An 18,799-nucleotide genomic window follows, 5' to 3' on the forward strand; every position below is an offset into this window, starting at 1 on the left:
CCTTCTCTCTCTCTTGCTCACTCTCTCTCAAACAAATAAAATCTTTAAAAAACAAAACAAAACAAAACTTATCAGGTGATTCTGATTTCCAGTCATGAGCAGTACTGCTCTGGGCGGGGAAGGGGGGGAGCGGAGGGGGGGGGGGAGACCACCATATCTATTTGTTCATGAACAAGGTCAGTAATGCACAAAAAGACAACTGTCTCCCAGGACTGTGTTCAGTGCTTGATGGGAGCCTAAAGCAAAACCATTAAAAATTTGTTTTTAAATATCAACAAAAGACAGACTGTTAGCATCAAAAGAGAAAAACAGAGGAGTCTGAGTGGTATAACTTAGATGATTTTATCCACCTACATATGCAAGAGACATGGAAGGTGGAGTTCAGGAGAACTAGATACAGCCACACTCTGCTCTGGACACAACATTCCAATAGCATCTGTCTCTCTCCTTTCTAATTCCTAACACAGAAATCAATCCTTTGACTATGAATATACCAAACAGTAATAACCCCACTACAAATCAATAAATGATCACACTGAGTACATACACTGACACTCATCTTTAGTGTACAATTCCTTCTAATGCTACTTCTCACTATAAACATTTTTTTTTAAAGATTTTATTTATTTATTCGATGTAGAGAGAGACAGTGAGAGAGGGAACACAAGCAGGGGGAGTGGGAGAGGGAGAAGCAGGCTTCCCGCTGAGCAGGGAGCCCGATGCGGGGCTCGATCCCAGGACCCTGAGATCATGACCTGAGCTGAAGGCAGATGCTTAACCAACTGAGCCACCCAGGCGCCCCGACTCACTATAAACATTTTTAACAAACTTTTTTGCTCTACCCATTAGCCTCTTCTAACTTTGGGAATCAAATCATCTCAGGGTGCGACGGAAAAGTGGAATTTCTGATCCTACAAGGTAAGAAATCCAGAAACATGTTTTTACCAAGGTGTATTTGAATTTCCCTGAGTCTGTTAAGGCAACATGTAACAAAATCGTACTGTTTGGAAACTCGTTATGCTGATATTTCTCATTTTCTAGCTGCAGTATGTGCTGGTAACAGCTGTCAAGCTGTTTCCCATGGGAGCAATGCTACATTTGGAAACTTATTGTACAACTTTATGTCCAAAGTCATTATTTTACATGTCTCTCCTTTTAACATTTTACAATAGTGTAAAACATAAACTTATTATTCTTTGCTGTCAGATACAAAAGAATATCTTACCAGTTATCTCTGTTATCACAGAAAAGAATATCGGTGAGAAAGGACACAGGTTTAGGTGATCTGAAGCTGAGGTGGCAGGTGAGCTCCGCATTCATTCCACTGGGAGAGCCTGTGATGACTCTGCCTTTTGGAAACGTCACAGAAAGAGGATGAACCTCGTCCCCATCAAAAAGTCTTGCCAGGGGAATCTGGACATTTAACGTTGAGTCTCTGTTTAAAATTAAAAAAAAAAAAAGCTCATAATACATGCAAATAATTGGATTTAAATGTGTCTTCTTCTGGTTTTTGAATCATTAGAAAAACTAAACAAGAAATATTTGCAATAATATGCCCAATTATTAAAGACATTTTTGCATCATCTCTTATTTTCTGGCCACAATATAAGTAAGATGGATAATATATTAATTTGACCACATAAGATGATCCAAAGTTCCTTCTGTCCTCTATGAATTAAAAAAGAGGATTAAAACACCTGACTAAATACAATGTGTTTTTATCGATAGCCATGATATAGTGTTGTCCTTGAATGTATCCTTATAAAAATTTACCAAAACTTACCAATTTGCTAGCTAAAGCTTTAATGCATGTAGACTAAATATAATACTAATAGATGCATATACACACAAAAAATTTTTAGTGTAGATACTATTAAGCACTTATATAAATATGTCATGAATAGTTTCTAATCATTACTACTAGAAAATTCCACTTAATGTTCACATATTTCATTATATACCTATAATTTATTTAACCAATCTAAAATGTTCATTATTTCTAATAATAAAATATGTAGTATTCACTTATAACTCTAACACTTGATAACTTTTAGTGGTCAGTTAATATTTAGCCATATTACTTTTAAAATTTTATTATATATGTAGGCTCCTATAACAAATAAGAAGTGTTATCAAATGGGAATCATATTTCCCTAGTATGTTAATTACAATGAAGATCATTCTGCTAACTAACTAAAAAAAGTAAAGAAAGATCTCAACTTCAGTTACTTAAACTGATATGGTTCATTGCATAAAAAAATTAAAAATGTAATTTATAAATCAGGCTTAAATCCAATTCTGTTGTTAAGTAGCTAAGTGTCATTGGATAAGTCATTAATGCTGTTGATCTTATTGTGTGTACAATGAGGAGACTGGATTATATCATGTCTACAGTCACTGTTACATGTTCCTTTCAGTATACCACATTTTTTCAAGATTCAACTTTTGACGTGAGATGATTTTTAAACTGATACCTTTATACATTCATTCAGAAGTTGAAAGAGTAAAATATTAATCCATATATTAGACAATGTTTCTTGATAAAAAAATACTTTTTAGCACAATATAATTCAAGCCACTTCTATTTTCTGTTTAAGCAACAGGATTAGTGTCTGCTTATGAGACAGGGTCTTGAAAATACTGGGAATCCCAAAGTTGGCCAGTTAATGCTGAGCAACTATACTCTTGTCACCAAATGGCATTCAGAGCAAGCTCTAAAGTGTAAGTAAGCACTCATCATATTTTGCAGGCCAAACGTTAGATACTACAAGTTGCTCTTGGCTCCACAACTTGAATAATATCCATTTATTTTCAACCATCACATCACACTTGGAACTTTTTTCGCTGGATCTCAGAATGCTTAACTGTAAAATAAAAGAATGAACTAGAGAAGCTCTGAGGTAGCTACAAGATCTAGAAGTTGATGAAAATAATGCTTACAGGCAATTCACACTGGTGTACCAATCCTTAAATTTTGTATAATCTTAACATGTCAACAAGCCAATCTTTATATCTACTTCTTTACTGACAGGTGTATATTTCTAAATAAAAATTAGTATGGCTTTCCTTTTTTTTGTTTTACACAAAGGATATACATATACATAGTCTTGCTTGACTTTTACTTGCCACAGGACATTTATGCAGTTCCCAGGTTTTGCTGTTCTGAATAAGGTTACTATGAAATAATTTCAAACATAACTTATAGTACACACATGCAAGAGTTTTTCTTGCATGTACTGTGAAGTGGAATTACTGGGCCCTGAAATATGCAAATATTACACTTTGCATATTATTATCCAGTGTGGTCCTAACTCATTGACATTGTAACTAGAACCTGACTTCCTAACGTTTGCCTACCTATGACAACCAAAATGCTTACCTTATTGTAGTCTCTAATTTTCACTTCCAACTTTACAAAAAGGTCAATTATATGCTTTCAGATGTTCATTACCCACTTGTGAATCCTCTTCTGTGAAGTACCTATCAGAGTTTCTTGTCAACATTTCTGTTGAGTGATTTGATTGTTTTTCTAACTAATTTTTATCAGTCATTTATTTTTTTGTTAGCATGATTTTAAGTCTTAAGAAATTCTTCTCTACCCAAAGATGTTAAAATTGTTTCCTAAAATATTTTTTAAATTTTTTCCTTTCACATTTAAGACTTTAATCCATTTGTAATGGATCTTTGTGTATTATGTGAGACAGGAATCCAGTTTGAAATATTCCACACAATCAATTGTTCCAGCACCATTTATTGGCTAGTAACCTGTTTTCTCCAACGATCAACAATACCATTTTTGTCAAATATTCACTACCCATTCATATATGGGCTTTCTGTAAGTCTCTTTATTCTATTCCTTTGATCATGTTTATTTATTGCTACACCACTACCATATTGGTTTAGTCTTGATATTTGGTAAGGCAAGCCCTTCTTATCTTATTCTTCTTTAGGAATGGCTTGGCTATCTTTTTCTTTTTCTTTTTTTCAAAGATTTATTTATTTGAGAGCGATGGGGACAGGGGGAGCAGGGGCTTGGGGAGAGGGGCAGAGGGAGAGGGAGAGAGAGTCCCAAGCTGACTCCATGCTGAGTGCAGAGCCCAACATGGGGTTTGATCTCATGACCCTGAGATCAAGACCTGAGCTGAGATCAAGACGGAGGCTTAACCAGCTATGCCATCCAGGCACCCCACTGCTATGTATTTTAAATAGTGAACTTATATGTGTCTATTTTGATAAATGATCTTCATAGCTTTAAAATTTTACCTGTAGATTCCTTTAATTTCCTATATGGAAAATCATCTAATCTATAGATAATGACAGTGCTTATTTTCCTATCCTTACATATTTTATTTCTCTTAACTTCATTCATGGACTACATTTTTCAGGAAAATGTGCTAGAGAGACAGTGATAACAGGCATCCTTGCCTTTTCTTTTTTATTTAAAGGGAATTAATTTATGTTCCAGTATCCATGATAATGTCTCTTTTAGATACATGATAGAAAATTTTAACAATTTAAGGGATATCTCTTTTATTCCTGTTATTAAGAGTTTTATCATGAGTGGTTTTGGAATTTTACCAAATGCTTTTCTTCTGCATCTATGGAAATGATCATATCATTATTCTCTTTAATTTGTAAATGTGGAGATGAAATACAAAGGTATTTTAGATTTTCTAACATTAGGCAAATCTTGCAATACTGGGATACACCCAACTTGGTCATGGTTTATTAATATATTTGTATTATATATGTAATATACATTATATTAATATGTATACATAATTTAATTCATTAAGGATTACTGCATCTATAGTCATAAGAGAGATCGGCCTATAATTGATCGGCCTATAATTTATCTTTCTCATACTCTATCTAATTTTATAATAAAACTTTCTGACTTCATAAAACAAATTAGAGCACATCGTCTCTTTTTCTCTCGTCTAGAATTTCTACAAGGTTTGAGATATCAGTTTCTTGCAAGTTTAGTAAAACTTGCCTATAAAAACATCAGAAGATGATATTTTCCTTGTATGAAGATTTTAAATATTGATTCAAAGACTTTCAACTTTCTATGCATTCCCAGTATGGTTTTAGTGAATTATATTTTTTTCTACAAACTTCCCATTTCATTTTTCAAATGTGTTGGAATAAATTTCCTCATAGTATTTTGATTATCTCATTTTTCTCCACTGGATATATAATATGCCCCATTATTCTTAATACTATTTAGTTGTATCTTCTCTCTTTTTGTTCCTTGTCAATATCACTGTATCAGTATCCATTGTATTAGTTTTTCAAAGAACCAACTTTTGGGTTCAGTGAGCCTATCTTCTATATATTTGCTTTCTATTGCTTTTATTTCTACTTTTTCATTTTATCTACATTCTATATTCCTTAGGTTTAATCCATTATTCTTATTCTTATTTATTAGGTTGAATACTTGAAACTTCTAACCATTTTTCATCTACTATCAGCATTTAAGACTACACATTTCCATCTAAATACCATTTTTGCTACATTCCATAAGTATATTTATTTGTTTAATGCTTAACCACTGGAATTTAATATAACAGATGCAGTTAACTCAACACAGATGCAGGCTTACTTGTCTAAAGAAAGCAACAGAAGTGACAGTATGTGTTTCAAGTTAAGTCTTCAAATTTAATACTCAAACACTGCTTTTATATCAGTGAATGTTGTTTTCATGTTTTGATACATGGTATTTTAATTATTATTTGCAGAATTCAGTATGGTATCTTCTTTGACTCTCTATAGAAGGTTTTTTTAGGGGCACTTGGATGGCTCAGTCAGTTGAGTGTCTGACTCCTGATTTTGGCTCATGTCATGATCTCAGAGTCATGAGATCAAGCCCCTTGTCAGGCTCTACACTCAATGCAGAGCCTGCTTGAGATTCTCCCTCTCCCTCTGACCCTCCCCCCACTCACGTGTGTGCTCTCTCTCTCTCTAAAATTTTTTAAAAAAAGCAAGTTTTTTTAAAGCAGTTCCAAATGTATGGCAGATCTGTTAATATTTTCTTTAATGATTTTAAAATTATAATTATTATCAGAAAACATAGTATATATGATGTCAACTCTTCAAAATTTGTTAAATTTGAGGGGTGCCTGGGTGATACAGTTGCTTAAGCATCCAACTCTTGGTTTTGGCTCAGGTCCTGATCTCAGGATTGAGACTGAGCCCTGAGTTAGGCTCTGCGCTCAATGGGGAGTCTGCTTGGGATTCCCTCTATCCTTCTGCCCCTCCCCACTCCCCACTCATGCTCTCTCTCTCTCTCTCTCTCTCTCTCTCTCTCTCTCCAAAATAAATAAATAAATCTTTTTAAAAAAAAACTGTTAAATTTGAACTATAGAATGATACACTTTCAGTCTTTGTAAATATCTCCTATATGATAGAGAAAACTGTGTATTCTATAACTGCAGGGTGCAGTATTTTATAGTACTATTTTTAATATTACTTTTATTTATTTTTTTAAAGATTTTACTCATTTATTTGACAGAGAGAGAGACAGTAAGAGAGGGAACACAAGCAGGGGGGAGTGGGAGAGGGAGAAGCAGGCTCCCCGCTGAGCAGGGAGCCCAATGCGGGGCTCGATCCCAGGACCCTGGGATCATGACCTGAGCCGAAGGCAGACGCTTAATGACTGAGCTACCCAGGGGCCCCTAATACTACTTTTAGTATTTTTAATAATATTAGTATTAAATGAATGAAGCCTTTAAAATAACCTTTTCAAATTTTCTTTATCTATACAAGTGTTTTTGTCTTTTGGACTCATCGATAATTGAGGTATGTGTTGAAATATCCTACAGTGATGAAGGACTAGTCAATTTCCCCCTATTATTTTAATTTGGGGTTTATATATTTTAAGACTATTTTAGTTGTGCCTACAATTTTAGAATTCTGATAGTTTTCAGTGAGCTACATCTTTTATAATTATTTAATGTATTTTTAATATTAAAAATACATCTTACCTCTTAAATAAGGTTATCACATGTAAAATTAATACTGCTATCCAGCTTTCTTATGGTTATTCTGCTATAACTCTTCCTAAGATTTTAGTTTGGTGGTTCTCAACTGGGCGTGGCTCTGCATTCCAGGGGACATGCAGCAATGTGTGGAGACTTTTATTTTTCCATCATAACTGGGGGAGGATGCTACTGGCTAGAGACCAGGGAGGCTGCTAAACATCCTACTATGTACAAAATAGCCACCGGTGAAAAAAAAGAAGTATCTTCCAAAAATGTCAACAGTTCTGAAGTTGAGAAACCCTGCTTTACTTCGATCTTTCTTTTCCTTATGTCTCACATATACTTCTTTTAACAGTTGGATTTTTTTTTTTATTTACTCTAACATTCTCTGTCTTTTAACTAGTCAGATTAACTTATTTACATTTGATTGTATTACTCAACTACTTAGAGTTTTTGCCATCATTTTTGTTTCAGTTTTTTCTTGCTTTTTAAAGTATGCATCTCTTTTTCTCTCTTACAAAATTAACTGAGATTCTGTTGATTTCTATACCGTCTGTGTAGTTATATACAATCTTAGGTTTGTGGGTGCCCTTAAAAATTTACCCTACACACTTTGTTTTAAAATTCCTAAAAGTTATATTTGGTTCATTTTCAACTCTATACTGTATAATTCCATGTTAATTATTAATTTTTATAATGCTATCTTGTTTTAAAAAATTATTTATACTCTGTGTCTGATAATTCCAATATCTGACTGACTTAAGAGTCTAAATTTCAAGATGGTTTTTTGTGCTGACTCTAAATGATGGCATCTTCCCTTCTTGTGAGTTTTGCAATACTTGATATTACACTCATGTCTGGTTGATAGCAATTGTGGAAACTGAAGTATCAGCCAAAACTGAGGATGGCTTCATTTAGAACAGAGGTTCACAAAGCATGGTCCATGCATCAGCAGCCTAAGTATCATTGGGAAACTTACTAGAAATACAAATTATTACATACCATGCCAGGCTTCCTGAATCATGAATTCTGGGGATGGGAAGCAACAATCTCTGTTTTAAAAAGTGTCTCAGGCAATGCTGATATACACTGACGTTTAAGAACCACTGATCTAGAGAAGATTTGCTTGCTTATGCTGAAAGGTAGAGGGATTTACTCACGTGAACTATTTTAGCCTCTTCCAGTGTCCCTGGATTAATCCAGGAATTTGAGATTGTTTTCCTACCTTGAAGAATTTGTCTCAAGTTTTAAGAACAAGCCTGCATTTGGCAGATTATTACAGCTCACCACTCCTACTCTGGTTTCAGCTTATAAGTATGTACTGGTTTGGTCTGGTTTGATCTGAGCCCTTTGGAGACCTCCCACATTTCTCAGAAGCCAGCAATTAATTAATTAACTAATTAATTAAACACACACATAATCTACTTGTTTTGTAACACAAGGGTACATAATGTACCTAGGGCAATATACGATTAGGGTTTCGGCTGCTGCTAAATTTTTTTAAAAAATGAAAACGGACTGCATTCTGCTATACTATGTACATGTGATAGGCAGAATTCTGAGATGGTCCCCAAGAGCCTTAGTGTACATACAAACTCTAATTCCCACCCCTTGGGTGGCAGAATCTGTAAATATGATATCACTTTGGTGAATCAGCTGTGTTATACAGCCATGGTAAAGGGACTTTCCATATGTAATTGACATCCCTAGTTAAATAAACTCAAGTAAACCAAAAGGAAGATTATCATGGGTGGATTAGACTTTATCAGGTAAGATCTTAAAAAGGTTTGGAGGTCAGAGACTGAGAAGTCAAAGGATGGTCTGCTTCTGGCTTTCAATGAGTAAAGTACCATGATGGGAGGAGGATTTGGCCAGGATGTGAGGATGGCCTCTAAGAGCTGAGAGTGATCCCAGCCAACAGCCAGCGAGAAAATGATACCTTAGTTCTCCAACCAAACGGATTAATCCTGCCAACTACCAGAAAGCTTGCAGGAGGACTGAGCCTCAGATGAGACAGCTGCTATAGTCTGTACCTTGATTTCTGCCTACTGAGAACATAAACAGTGGATGCAGCTAAACAAACCTGGATTTCTGACCCAAAGAAACTACGAGATAACAAATTTATGTTTTAAGGCACTAAGTCTGTGGTAATTTGTCACATAGAAATAGAAAGCTTGCTTCTTGTACCATTAAGAGAGACATATCAAATTTTTTTACAAGAAAATCAAATGACTAACTGGGAGGTAATTAAGTGGGCTTTAAATGAAAATGTGGTAAATTCACATTAAGCATTTACCTGTAATAGTTTTGAGGTAAAATGTTGATATCCATCCCAGTTGTTACATCCAGAGGAACAGGAGTAAAAAATATGAATGGAGGGTCAAACAATAACATGGGTGATTTCACCTCTCCAACCAAACATAACGTTCGATAGCAAACTGGATTATCATTTAGACGAATGGGAATATCAGCTGTGTATTTTCTAGGATGATCTAATGAAAAACAATTTTTTAAAAGTATCTTAGATTTGTTCACATACACAAAAAACATTTACATAGTTTAAACTTTACTAAATATTAAAATGTACTACGAAGTTACAGCTCAATGGAGAACAGGTTACCCAGAAACTGGAATTATCCTGCCAAGGAACTTAAAACATGTTAATGAAGTGTCACTGAATCAAAAATATGCTAAAGTGCACTATGCCTAGAAATAGGGCAGATCTCCTTAAAGCAAATTTTCGTTATTATTGGAAAATACCCGTACATGGAGGAAACAGTGCAACAGGACTTCTTTTTTTGATTCTTTTCTGTGCCTTAACAGGAGCTGCCCATCCCTTTGGTATATGCAATATGAAGATGAGGTCAGATAGTTGCCATAAGGATCTCCAGGGGACTAGTACTGTGAAATGGGTGTGCCAAGAAGAAAGGAATGTTGTTCCTCCCAGATTTTTAAGTTTATGGAAAGCTGCCAGGGTTGACTGGCCAATTTCACCTGGTAGGAAAAGACAGGAAATTCCCATGTGGCAACTCACTATGAGGTAAGGCAGTCTGTGTTGGAGAAAAGGGCTCAGCATCTCAGGCTGCAGGCTAGTCCCAGACAACAGGTTCCATCTCAGCAAGCCGCCAATGCCCTTTTTAGACCCAAATGCCCAAACACAGTGTCTCATAGAGAGAAAAATATGATCTGGTGAGTATGAACTCAAGGTAATATCTTTCAATTCAAAAACTAGACACCAGAATGACCTGGCACAGATCAGGGTCACCAAGAGTATCACCAGAGCACATGATGAGTGTTCTGGATGACATATATTCAGAAGTGACACACTGTGAACCATACACAAAAACAAGGTATCATTGAACTGATCATACCCACTAGATTTCTCTGTGCTGGGTGCCTTCACTTGGTGCAGTCTTTTACTTGTTCATATAGTCTAGGATCCTCGGAAAATGAGAGGTGGCTGGAGAGGGAAGTGAATTAGTGACTTCCTACTAATCATGACAGATGAGCACTGGAAAGACTATGTGAAAACATGAGAGACTATATCTATACCTTGAGCTGAGAAAATGAATTATAATAGAATTTATGTGTTTAAAACTGTAAATCCATAGAGAAATGATTGTTTCATTTAATGAATCTGATATTGTAAAATTTATTTTGGGGAGAAAGAAAATCAAGTTCATTACTTCCAAAGATAAGCAAGGTTTTAATTAGGACTTATTGAATTCTGAATTTTGAATGGGCTATTTTGAGATTATTTCTGGGTTTCACACCTGGTAAACGTTTCCGAGGTCATGGAGAAGGGGATTCTCTGTGTAACCTAAGACTACTGGATGTTTGGTAACACATTTTTCTAAGCTCAGGTCGTCCTTCTCTCTCATCTGAGATGTTAAGTTATATAAATGTGTTACAGATACGTTTTTTCTTAAGAGCGAGGTTGAAATCCTAAGAAGGCAACTCATAGATTTGACTGCTTAGGCTTAGCCCCATGCTGAAGGAAAAGTCAAATGGAAATGCTACTTATTTCCTTCTAGATAATCTATTTTATTTCATCTGGATAAAAATGTTGATACAGACATAAAGGAGAAGCTCTATACAGAAATACATATGGTGGCTTTAGCTGGACTGGCTTTCCTGTAATTTCTTTCAGGACCAGACATAACAGAAACTGAGAAGAAATACACAGAAATACATAATGAAACCTAATTACTTTTACAAAATAAACTTCAGAATGGGGAGAGTATACGATGTTTTCTATTATATTTCAGAGTTCTAAACAGAAATAATAAAAGATGAAACATTTTTCAAATCTATCAATCACAGTACTCTACATACTGTTTCTCGCCATTAAAACGAAAATGATTATAAAATGCCATGCTGAAAAAACAAAAAATGAAAATGTCATGCTAATAGAGGTACCGGGACACAGAGTTAAGGCAACGCAGTGCTAATAGCATATTATTGAGAAAATATACAGCTGAATGAAATCTAAAAAGCTTAAAAGCCATAATAGGTTCTTATTCTGCCTTTTCTGTTGATAACATAGCTAGTTCTTGGTATTTAATTTAGATTGCCACATTTGTGTTAGATGTGTAAAACAGTACTGTCCCAAGGATTCTGACGCAAGTGATTTACGGAGGGCATGCCCTCAGGAAGAACCTGTAAGTGAAGAAGGAAACAAAACAGAGGTGGGCAAGAAGTTATGAAAAGTTGTAGTTTTATAATCCGGATTCAAACTGATCCCATACGCAGCTATGGGATGTTAATTCACCAGAGGCTGTCCCAGCTGAGGGAGAGTTAGTTGGGCCAGCTGAGGTAGTAGCGCTGGTGAAGCTTACCCTCCTAGATACCTCTTTCCGCTAAGGGCACCCTTCTAGAGAAAGGGACAGATATAGCCCGTCAGAAGCCAATACCCACAACTGAGAGATGGATGGGAATACCCAGTAATGGGAATCTGGATGGGCCCAAACAGCATATAGCAGAGACTGCAATCCTAATGTTGCTTTCTAAGTAAGAATAATTAAGAAGAATAATAGGTAAGTTACTGTAACATCCTTTTAAATAGAAAAATAGTCTGGAAATGGCATTTGGTGTGCTTATTTAGTTAAGGCATATAAACTGTAAAGGTACTGAAGCAGATGCTTTAAATTAAAGACAAATACCAGGATAGAGTTCCTCAAAAAGGAGAAAAAAAAAATCTTCATAGATGTGTTTTCAAGCACCTTCCTGCTGTTCCTTTGCTTCAGTCTGCTTAAAGAAGCTAGTTGTCAATACCCTCACTTCCTGAAGCTCATTACCAGAAAAATTCTATATTTTTATGCAGCAGGGATTCTCATGTTGGGAATTTTCTAAATTATGTGCCCCCTGGGGAGTGAAACATTGAAGCTATTTACATGAGAACTGAGAACAATCTTATTCAAGGAAAGTGAGAGTCTACCCACCTAAATTAGATTCAAGAACAATGGTTTGGATTCAGAAGGGATTGGAGATTCCCTTAGAGATCAGTATGGGTCACATATTCTATCACAGCCCCAGCCACTGTCCCTGTGGGGGTCCAAGGAAGAGATAAGAAAGGGGGAGTGAAAAGTAAAAACCACCTCACTAAAACTCTTGAAGGCCCTGACCTTATAAGGCAGCTCTGCGTGGTGGCCAGTATAACAGGTCTAGCCATGTGGAATTATGTAGATCCACCCGACTTAGGTGATATTGATGGCAAAGGATGTGTCTACAAGGCAAAGAAAAGAGAATGAGACATAAAGGCCCTGACCATGGCTTGGGATAAGAGGCTTACACCACAGTCAGATTACAAGAAAAGAAAAGGGCAGAAGCAAAGTATAATCCATTCCTAATGCCTGCTAGAAGAAAATGGCAGATGCTACAGGATAGCCCAAAGAACAAGGCCAAGATCTTACCGGTATAACTGAAAAAAATCCTAAGTCAATAATGAATGATCCATACACACGCAAACAAAGGTTGTCAACAGAAGCTGTCCCTGAGAAAGTTCAAGCATTGGACATATATACATGTGAACATACATAGACATATATTTAAGTTGTAGAGTTTAAAAATACAATGACTGAAATGAAAAATTCACTATAGGGATTCAACAGTAGATTTGAACTAGCTACACAAAGAATCAGCCAACATGAAAAAATGTCAGTTGAATTTACTGATTCTAAGGAACAGAAAGAAAAAAGGCTTTGATTTGTCTTTAGCTGAAGATGGTATTTAAACCTAAATTTTAAGCCACCTCTGAGACTTACTCATTTTCCTCTGAGTTATCTCCCATGTATACATGAAATATACATGTATACATGATATATACATGTTAATAAACTTGTTTTCCAAAAAAGAATGAAAAATGAACAGAGCCTCAGAGATCTATAGGGCATCATGAGGAATACCAATATATGCAAAATAAGAATCCCTCGGATGGAGAAGAGACGGAGAGGGAGAAACACTGTTTGAAGAAATAATGGCCAAAAGCATCCAAATTTTAGTTTAAAAAATTTAATTAAAAATTTAATTAAAAAAACCATTAATCTAAACATGTAAGAATTTCAGTGAACTGAAGTAGTAATCAAAAAACTTCTCACACAGAACAGCCAAAACCCAAATGCACTCATTGGTGAAATCTACTAAACATTTTGTGAAGAATTAATATCAATTGCTATATAAATATCGTTATATTAATATATATATTAATATGTATGAATATGAGTACTTCCCAAGACATTCTCTAAGACCACGGTAACAGAAATGAATACTTCTGTTTATGGCCAATTGATTTTGAACAAGGGTACTGAGACAATTCAATGAGGAAGCAATATTCTTTTCAATAAATGGTGCTGGTACAAGTAGATATACCCATGCAGAAAAATGAGGATGGAGCCCTACCTTACACCGTATTAAAAAAAAAATAACTCAAAATAAGCCATAGACTTAAATGTAAGAGGTAAAATTACATGATTTTAGGAGAAAACAGAAGAATAATTCACCATGACCTTGGGTTATGTAATGTTTTCATAGATACAACACTGAAGGGGCACCTGGGTGTCTCAATTGTTAAGAATCTGCCTTTGGCTCAGGTCATGATCTCAGGGTCCTGGGATCGAGCCCCACATCAGGCTCCCTGCTCAGCGGGGAGTCTGCTTCTCCCTCTCCCTCTACTCCTGCCCCTGCTCATGCTCTCTAATAAATAAATAAAATCTTTAAGAAGAAAAAAAGATATAACACTGAAAAGCCAAAGTAACAAAAGAAAAATTAGATAAAACAGACTTCATCAAAATTGAACTATTTTCCAATAGTTGAAAAGAGAAATCTCAGAATGAAATAAAATATTTTCAAATTGCATATCTAACAAAGTAATTTTATTCAGAATATATAAAGAACAGTGACAACTCAAAAATAAAAAGGCAGCCAAATTTTTAAATCAACACATGTTTCAAACAGACCTTTCTCCAAAGATGACATACAAACTGACAACAGGCACATGTAAAGGTACTTAACATCATTAGTCATCAGGGAAATGCAAATAATAACTACGATGACCTATTACTTCATACTCACTAGGATAGCTATAATAAAAAAAGATTACAAGAAGAGTTAGCAAGGATGTGAAGAAACTGGAACCCTCATTCATTGCTGATAAGATTTTAAATTGTTACAATTGCTTTGTAAAACAGTTTGGCAGTGTCTTAAAATGTTAAACATCAAGGGGCGCCTGGGTAGCTCAGTCGGTTAAGCGTCTGCCTTCGGCTCAGGTCAGGATCCTGGGGTCCTGGGATTGAGTCCTGCATCAGGCTCCCTGCTCAGCGGGGAGTCTGCTTCTCCCTCTGCCCCTCTCCCCTGCTCATGCTCTCTCTCTCTTGCAAAAATAAATAAAATATTAAAAAAATATAATAAACATCAAATTGTCCTATGACCCAACAATTCCACTCCAAGATATATAACCAAATAAAGGAAAACATGTGTCCTCACAGAATTGTACATGAATGTTCATAGCTGTTCTATTCATAAAAGCCAAAAAAGTAGAAATGATCCAAATGTCCATCAACTGAATAGACAATGAATGTCTATGAATAGACGACATGTGATATATCCTTACAATTATTGGTAATAGAAAGGAATTAAGTAGATTGATGCTACAACATGGCTAAACCTTGAAATTATTATGCAATGTGAAAGAAGCCAATCACAAGAGGACACACACTGTATGATTCTATTTATATGAAATGTCCACAGTAATCATATTCCTAGAGACAGCAAATAGTGGTCAGCAGTGGCTGAATGGAGGGGGAGATGTGGAGTGACTACCAATGGGTATGGACTTTCCTTTGCAGGCAATGAATATGTTCTAAAATTAGGCTGTGGTGATGGTTGCCCACTTATGACTATCCTAAAAACCAGTAGATTGTACACTTTAAAAAAATGTATTTTATGGTCTGTGAATCAAATTTTAATAAAGTTGTAATTAAAAACCACACTTTTAAAAATAATCATATCTGAGTGTGAATTTTATCTTTATAGTATCTAATCTAAAATATAAGAATTTAAGGCAAAATAGAAGGCATCTTCTTCCTCTTCTAGCAGTATCCCCATTTAAATGAACAATAAAAACAACTGAGAAAACCAGAAAATAAATGCATACTTGATTTGGAAAGAACTACTAAGGCAAAGTTAAAAGGGCTGTATTCAGTTCCATATGAGCCAAGAAAAGTAAAAGTTGCCTGCACTAGAAGAAAATAAATGAGGGTGACGAAAAGATCAAGGAGGTACTACCCTGGTCCCAACTCAAAAGGCCCCTATAACTCAACTCCAACTCCCCGAAGATTCCATTCTCCATTCAGCTGCTTAATTCTGAAGAACCCAGCACTCTTCATCCAACCTGTTGGCTTTGATCTGCTAGAGTCTTGCCTCCTGCTACCTCAATGCCTTAGAGATGGAAAAGACTCCAGCCCACTGATCAAGCAGTAAGAGGAATGGAATGACAGTTAGTGTGTAAACTCACTAAATGGAAATAAAATTCCAAAGTATTTCAACAATTTCTTGAGTAAGAAATAAACCCATACTATAATTTTGTCTGTGGGCAAGTTCATGAATACAGTTACATCATAGAACAGATAGGAAAATATGTGTCCAAAAAGGTATTGTTTTCAAAGGTTTAAAGATGATATAGAGAAGAGAAATAAGATGTATAGTATATAAAACAAAAATTTGATCAGTACATAAAATTTATGAAAAATAAAAAATATAAAGGAAATATGAAATGAAACTGCCTGAAAATTAATATATATTATAACACAAAATATGAGTAAGTTAAATTCCCCTCCTAAAAATCACATTTCAGTCTTGCTCAGGAAGAAAATCAAGGTCCTTTGCTTTGCAGTACTGGTCTTAAATTTAAAAGACAGACTGAAAATAAAATGATATATCAACCAAAGGCTGACAAACAGAAGACAAAGTGGCAATGTATCACATAAACAGCATTCAAGCAAATAGCATTTAGTAGAAAAAAGAACATTATTTTAAATGTATATACTTATTTATAAAAGATATATAAGACATATACTTTTTATAACATACAAAGATACAAAGCAAAACTACTGGAATCAAAGTTTTAACAAACTGCCATTGTAGTAACAGGTTCAGATAGATTATACTAACAATTGTAATGCAATTGTAATATAAATGTAATGTAGCAATATTGTATTAACAGATTCAGGAGGAGAATAAGGCAGAGAAAGAGATATTGTCAATGAAGAAACAAATTCATTAGTTACTATGATTTTAGATTATAAAACTATTTATTTAAAAAACAACAGAGAATAGTCTTTGAAAACTTCCAGATATAACCCGAGAAGTTCAGTATAGGAGCCAAGAGCCAGAAAAACTACAAATATATTCTTTTTATATAGTGATAGGTAATTAAAAAAAGAATTTAAAAATTCTCATTCACAATGATGCATATAAAATAAACTTTCACTACTAGAAAAACATGCTATTCTTTGAAGAGAAAAATTCAATTGTATGCCTTTTTCTAGAAACAGGAAAAAAATAATGTATAGTTCATTTAGAAAAGTAAATGTGTAAGAACGGCCAAGAATTTTTGTGATAGGTTTGTAATGACAGAAAATTTGTCACATCAATTATAAAAAGGTACAATAAAGTTGTTTAATAAAAAAGACCAGTAAAGAAATAGATGTATAGATAAATAGACATGCTGACCAGCTTCCCCCAAAGCAAGTAATCCAAGAGTACAAGCTAGATGTGGCAATGCCTTTTCTGACCTAACCTTGGAAGTCAGAAACCATCACACCCATAATATCCCATGGGTGATATATCAGTCCTATTTGATGTGGGAGGGGACTCTATAAGGGCATGAATACCAAGAGGTGAGGATCATTGGGGTTCATTTTGGGGGATGGTGACCACAAAATTCTAGTATGAAACTTCCTTAGAACTGTTTTAAGAACACATAAAAAAATAATCTAAACTTTTGTGTACATGAGAAAATTAAATAATATGTGGGGATAAATTGAAATATCAATAATATTGGAAAAAAGTACTTACTTGGACAGAAACTTATGGAAATAGTACATTCTTCGTGTGGTTGCAGAATCCCACTCAGCACACTAATCTTGAATGTGCCATCTTTGAAAAGTTTCCCAGTGTCACTAATATCCAAAATCCATTCCACATCTTGTTTTGAAGTATTATGTAAGACAAGATCCTGTTTACACACAAAATAAATAAATAAATAAGACATTTATAAAAATTATAATATGCAATATAAAATTTAACTTGTTTTACCATGCCAACTTGAAGAACCTATGTACAAAGTCAAATGATTAACAGTGGAATTTATGGATAGTTTTAAAAGTGATGTTAGGCAAAAAAGGGGTATGCAAGTATGTTCATAGCTGATTAACAACTATGAAAAATACACAAAGGATAGAGACTGGGGTAGAATAAAAATGTCAAAATAGCTATGCTAGCTAGCAAGGATGTAGAGTAGCTACAACCTTCATTCATGATTGTGAGACTGTAAAATGGTACAGTCACTTTAGAAGACAGTTTGGCAGTTTCTTATAATGTTAAACATATAACTACCATAGGACCCAGTAATCCCATTCCTAAATATTTACTTAAGTGAAAACTTATGTTCACATAAGAATCTGTACGTTAATGATTATAATAACTTTGCTCATTGCCAAACAATGGAGGAAAAAAACCCAAGATTTCCTTCAAATAATGAATGGATAAACATTTCGTACAATGGAATAAAATTCAGTGATGAAGTAAGTGAAGTATTAATTCATACAAAAACATAAATGAATATTAAATATATTTGGCTAAGTGAAAGATGCCAGACCCAAATGGCCAAATTTTGTATAATTAAATTACCTGTCAATCTGGAAATGCAAAATTACATAGATGGAAAAAAAGAATCAGTGATCGCCAAGTGTTGGTGGAAGGAGGAGTAGCTGATTGAAAAGGGGTAACACTGAGAATTTGTAGTGTCATGAAACTGTTCTGTAATGTACTGAAGTGGTAGACAAATTATTCTACATATTTTTCAAAACCCATAGAACTGTATACTACTAAGAGTGGACTTAAATGTACGTAAATTAAAAACAATCAACCAAGATGTTGAGAATCCCAGGATGGATTGTAGAGTACAACATGCTATATATTACAAATGTATGAAATAATTTCACCGAAGTTAGTGGGGGTAGGAGGAATGGCCTAAGTAACAGAAAAACCGTGTTTTGACTGGAAACTATATAGCTAAAGACAAAAAATTACTCTTTATG

General features: G+C 34.7%; 1 protein-coding gene across 1 annotated transcript in view; it reads right to left on the bottom strand.

Moving 5' to 3' along the window:
- The window catches only part of CFAP47 (cilia and flagella associated protein 47), a 525,897-nt gene that overhangs the window by 376,871 nt on the left and 130,227 nt on the right, over positions 1–18,799 (bottom strand). The window contains exons 24-26 of the mRNA XM_027608633.2: positions 17,556–17,715; positions 9,280–9,475; positions 1,226–1,435 (exon numbers count right to left, since the gene is read on the bottom strand). Of these exons, the coding sequence (XP_027464434.2) occupies positions 1,226–1,435; positions 9,280–9,475; positions 17,556–17,715 (566 nt within the window). The remainder of the gene's footprint in view (positions 1–1,225; positions 1,436–9,279; positions 9,476–17,555; positions 17,716–18,799) is intronic.

This window comes from Zalophus californianus, chromosome X (assembly GCF_009762305.2).
Source record: "Zalophus californianus isolate mZalCal1 chromosome X, mZalCal1.pri.v2, whole genome shotgun sequence".
Classification (NCBI taxonomy): Eukaryota; Metazoa; Chordata; class Mammalia; order Carnivora; family Otariidae; genus Zalophus; species Zalophus californianus.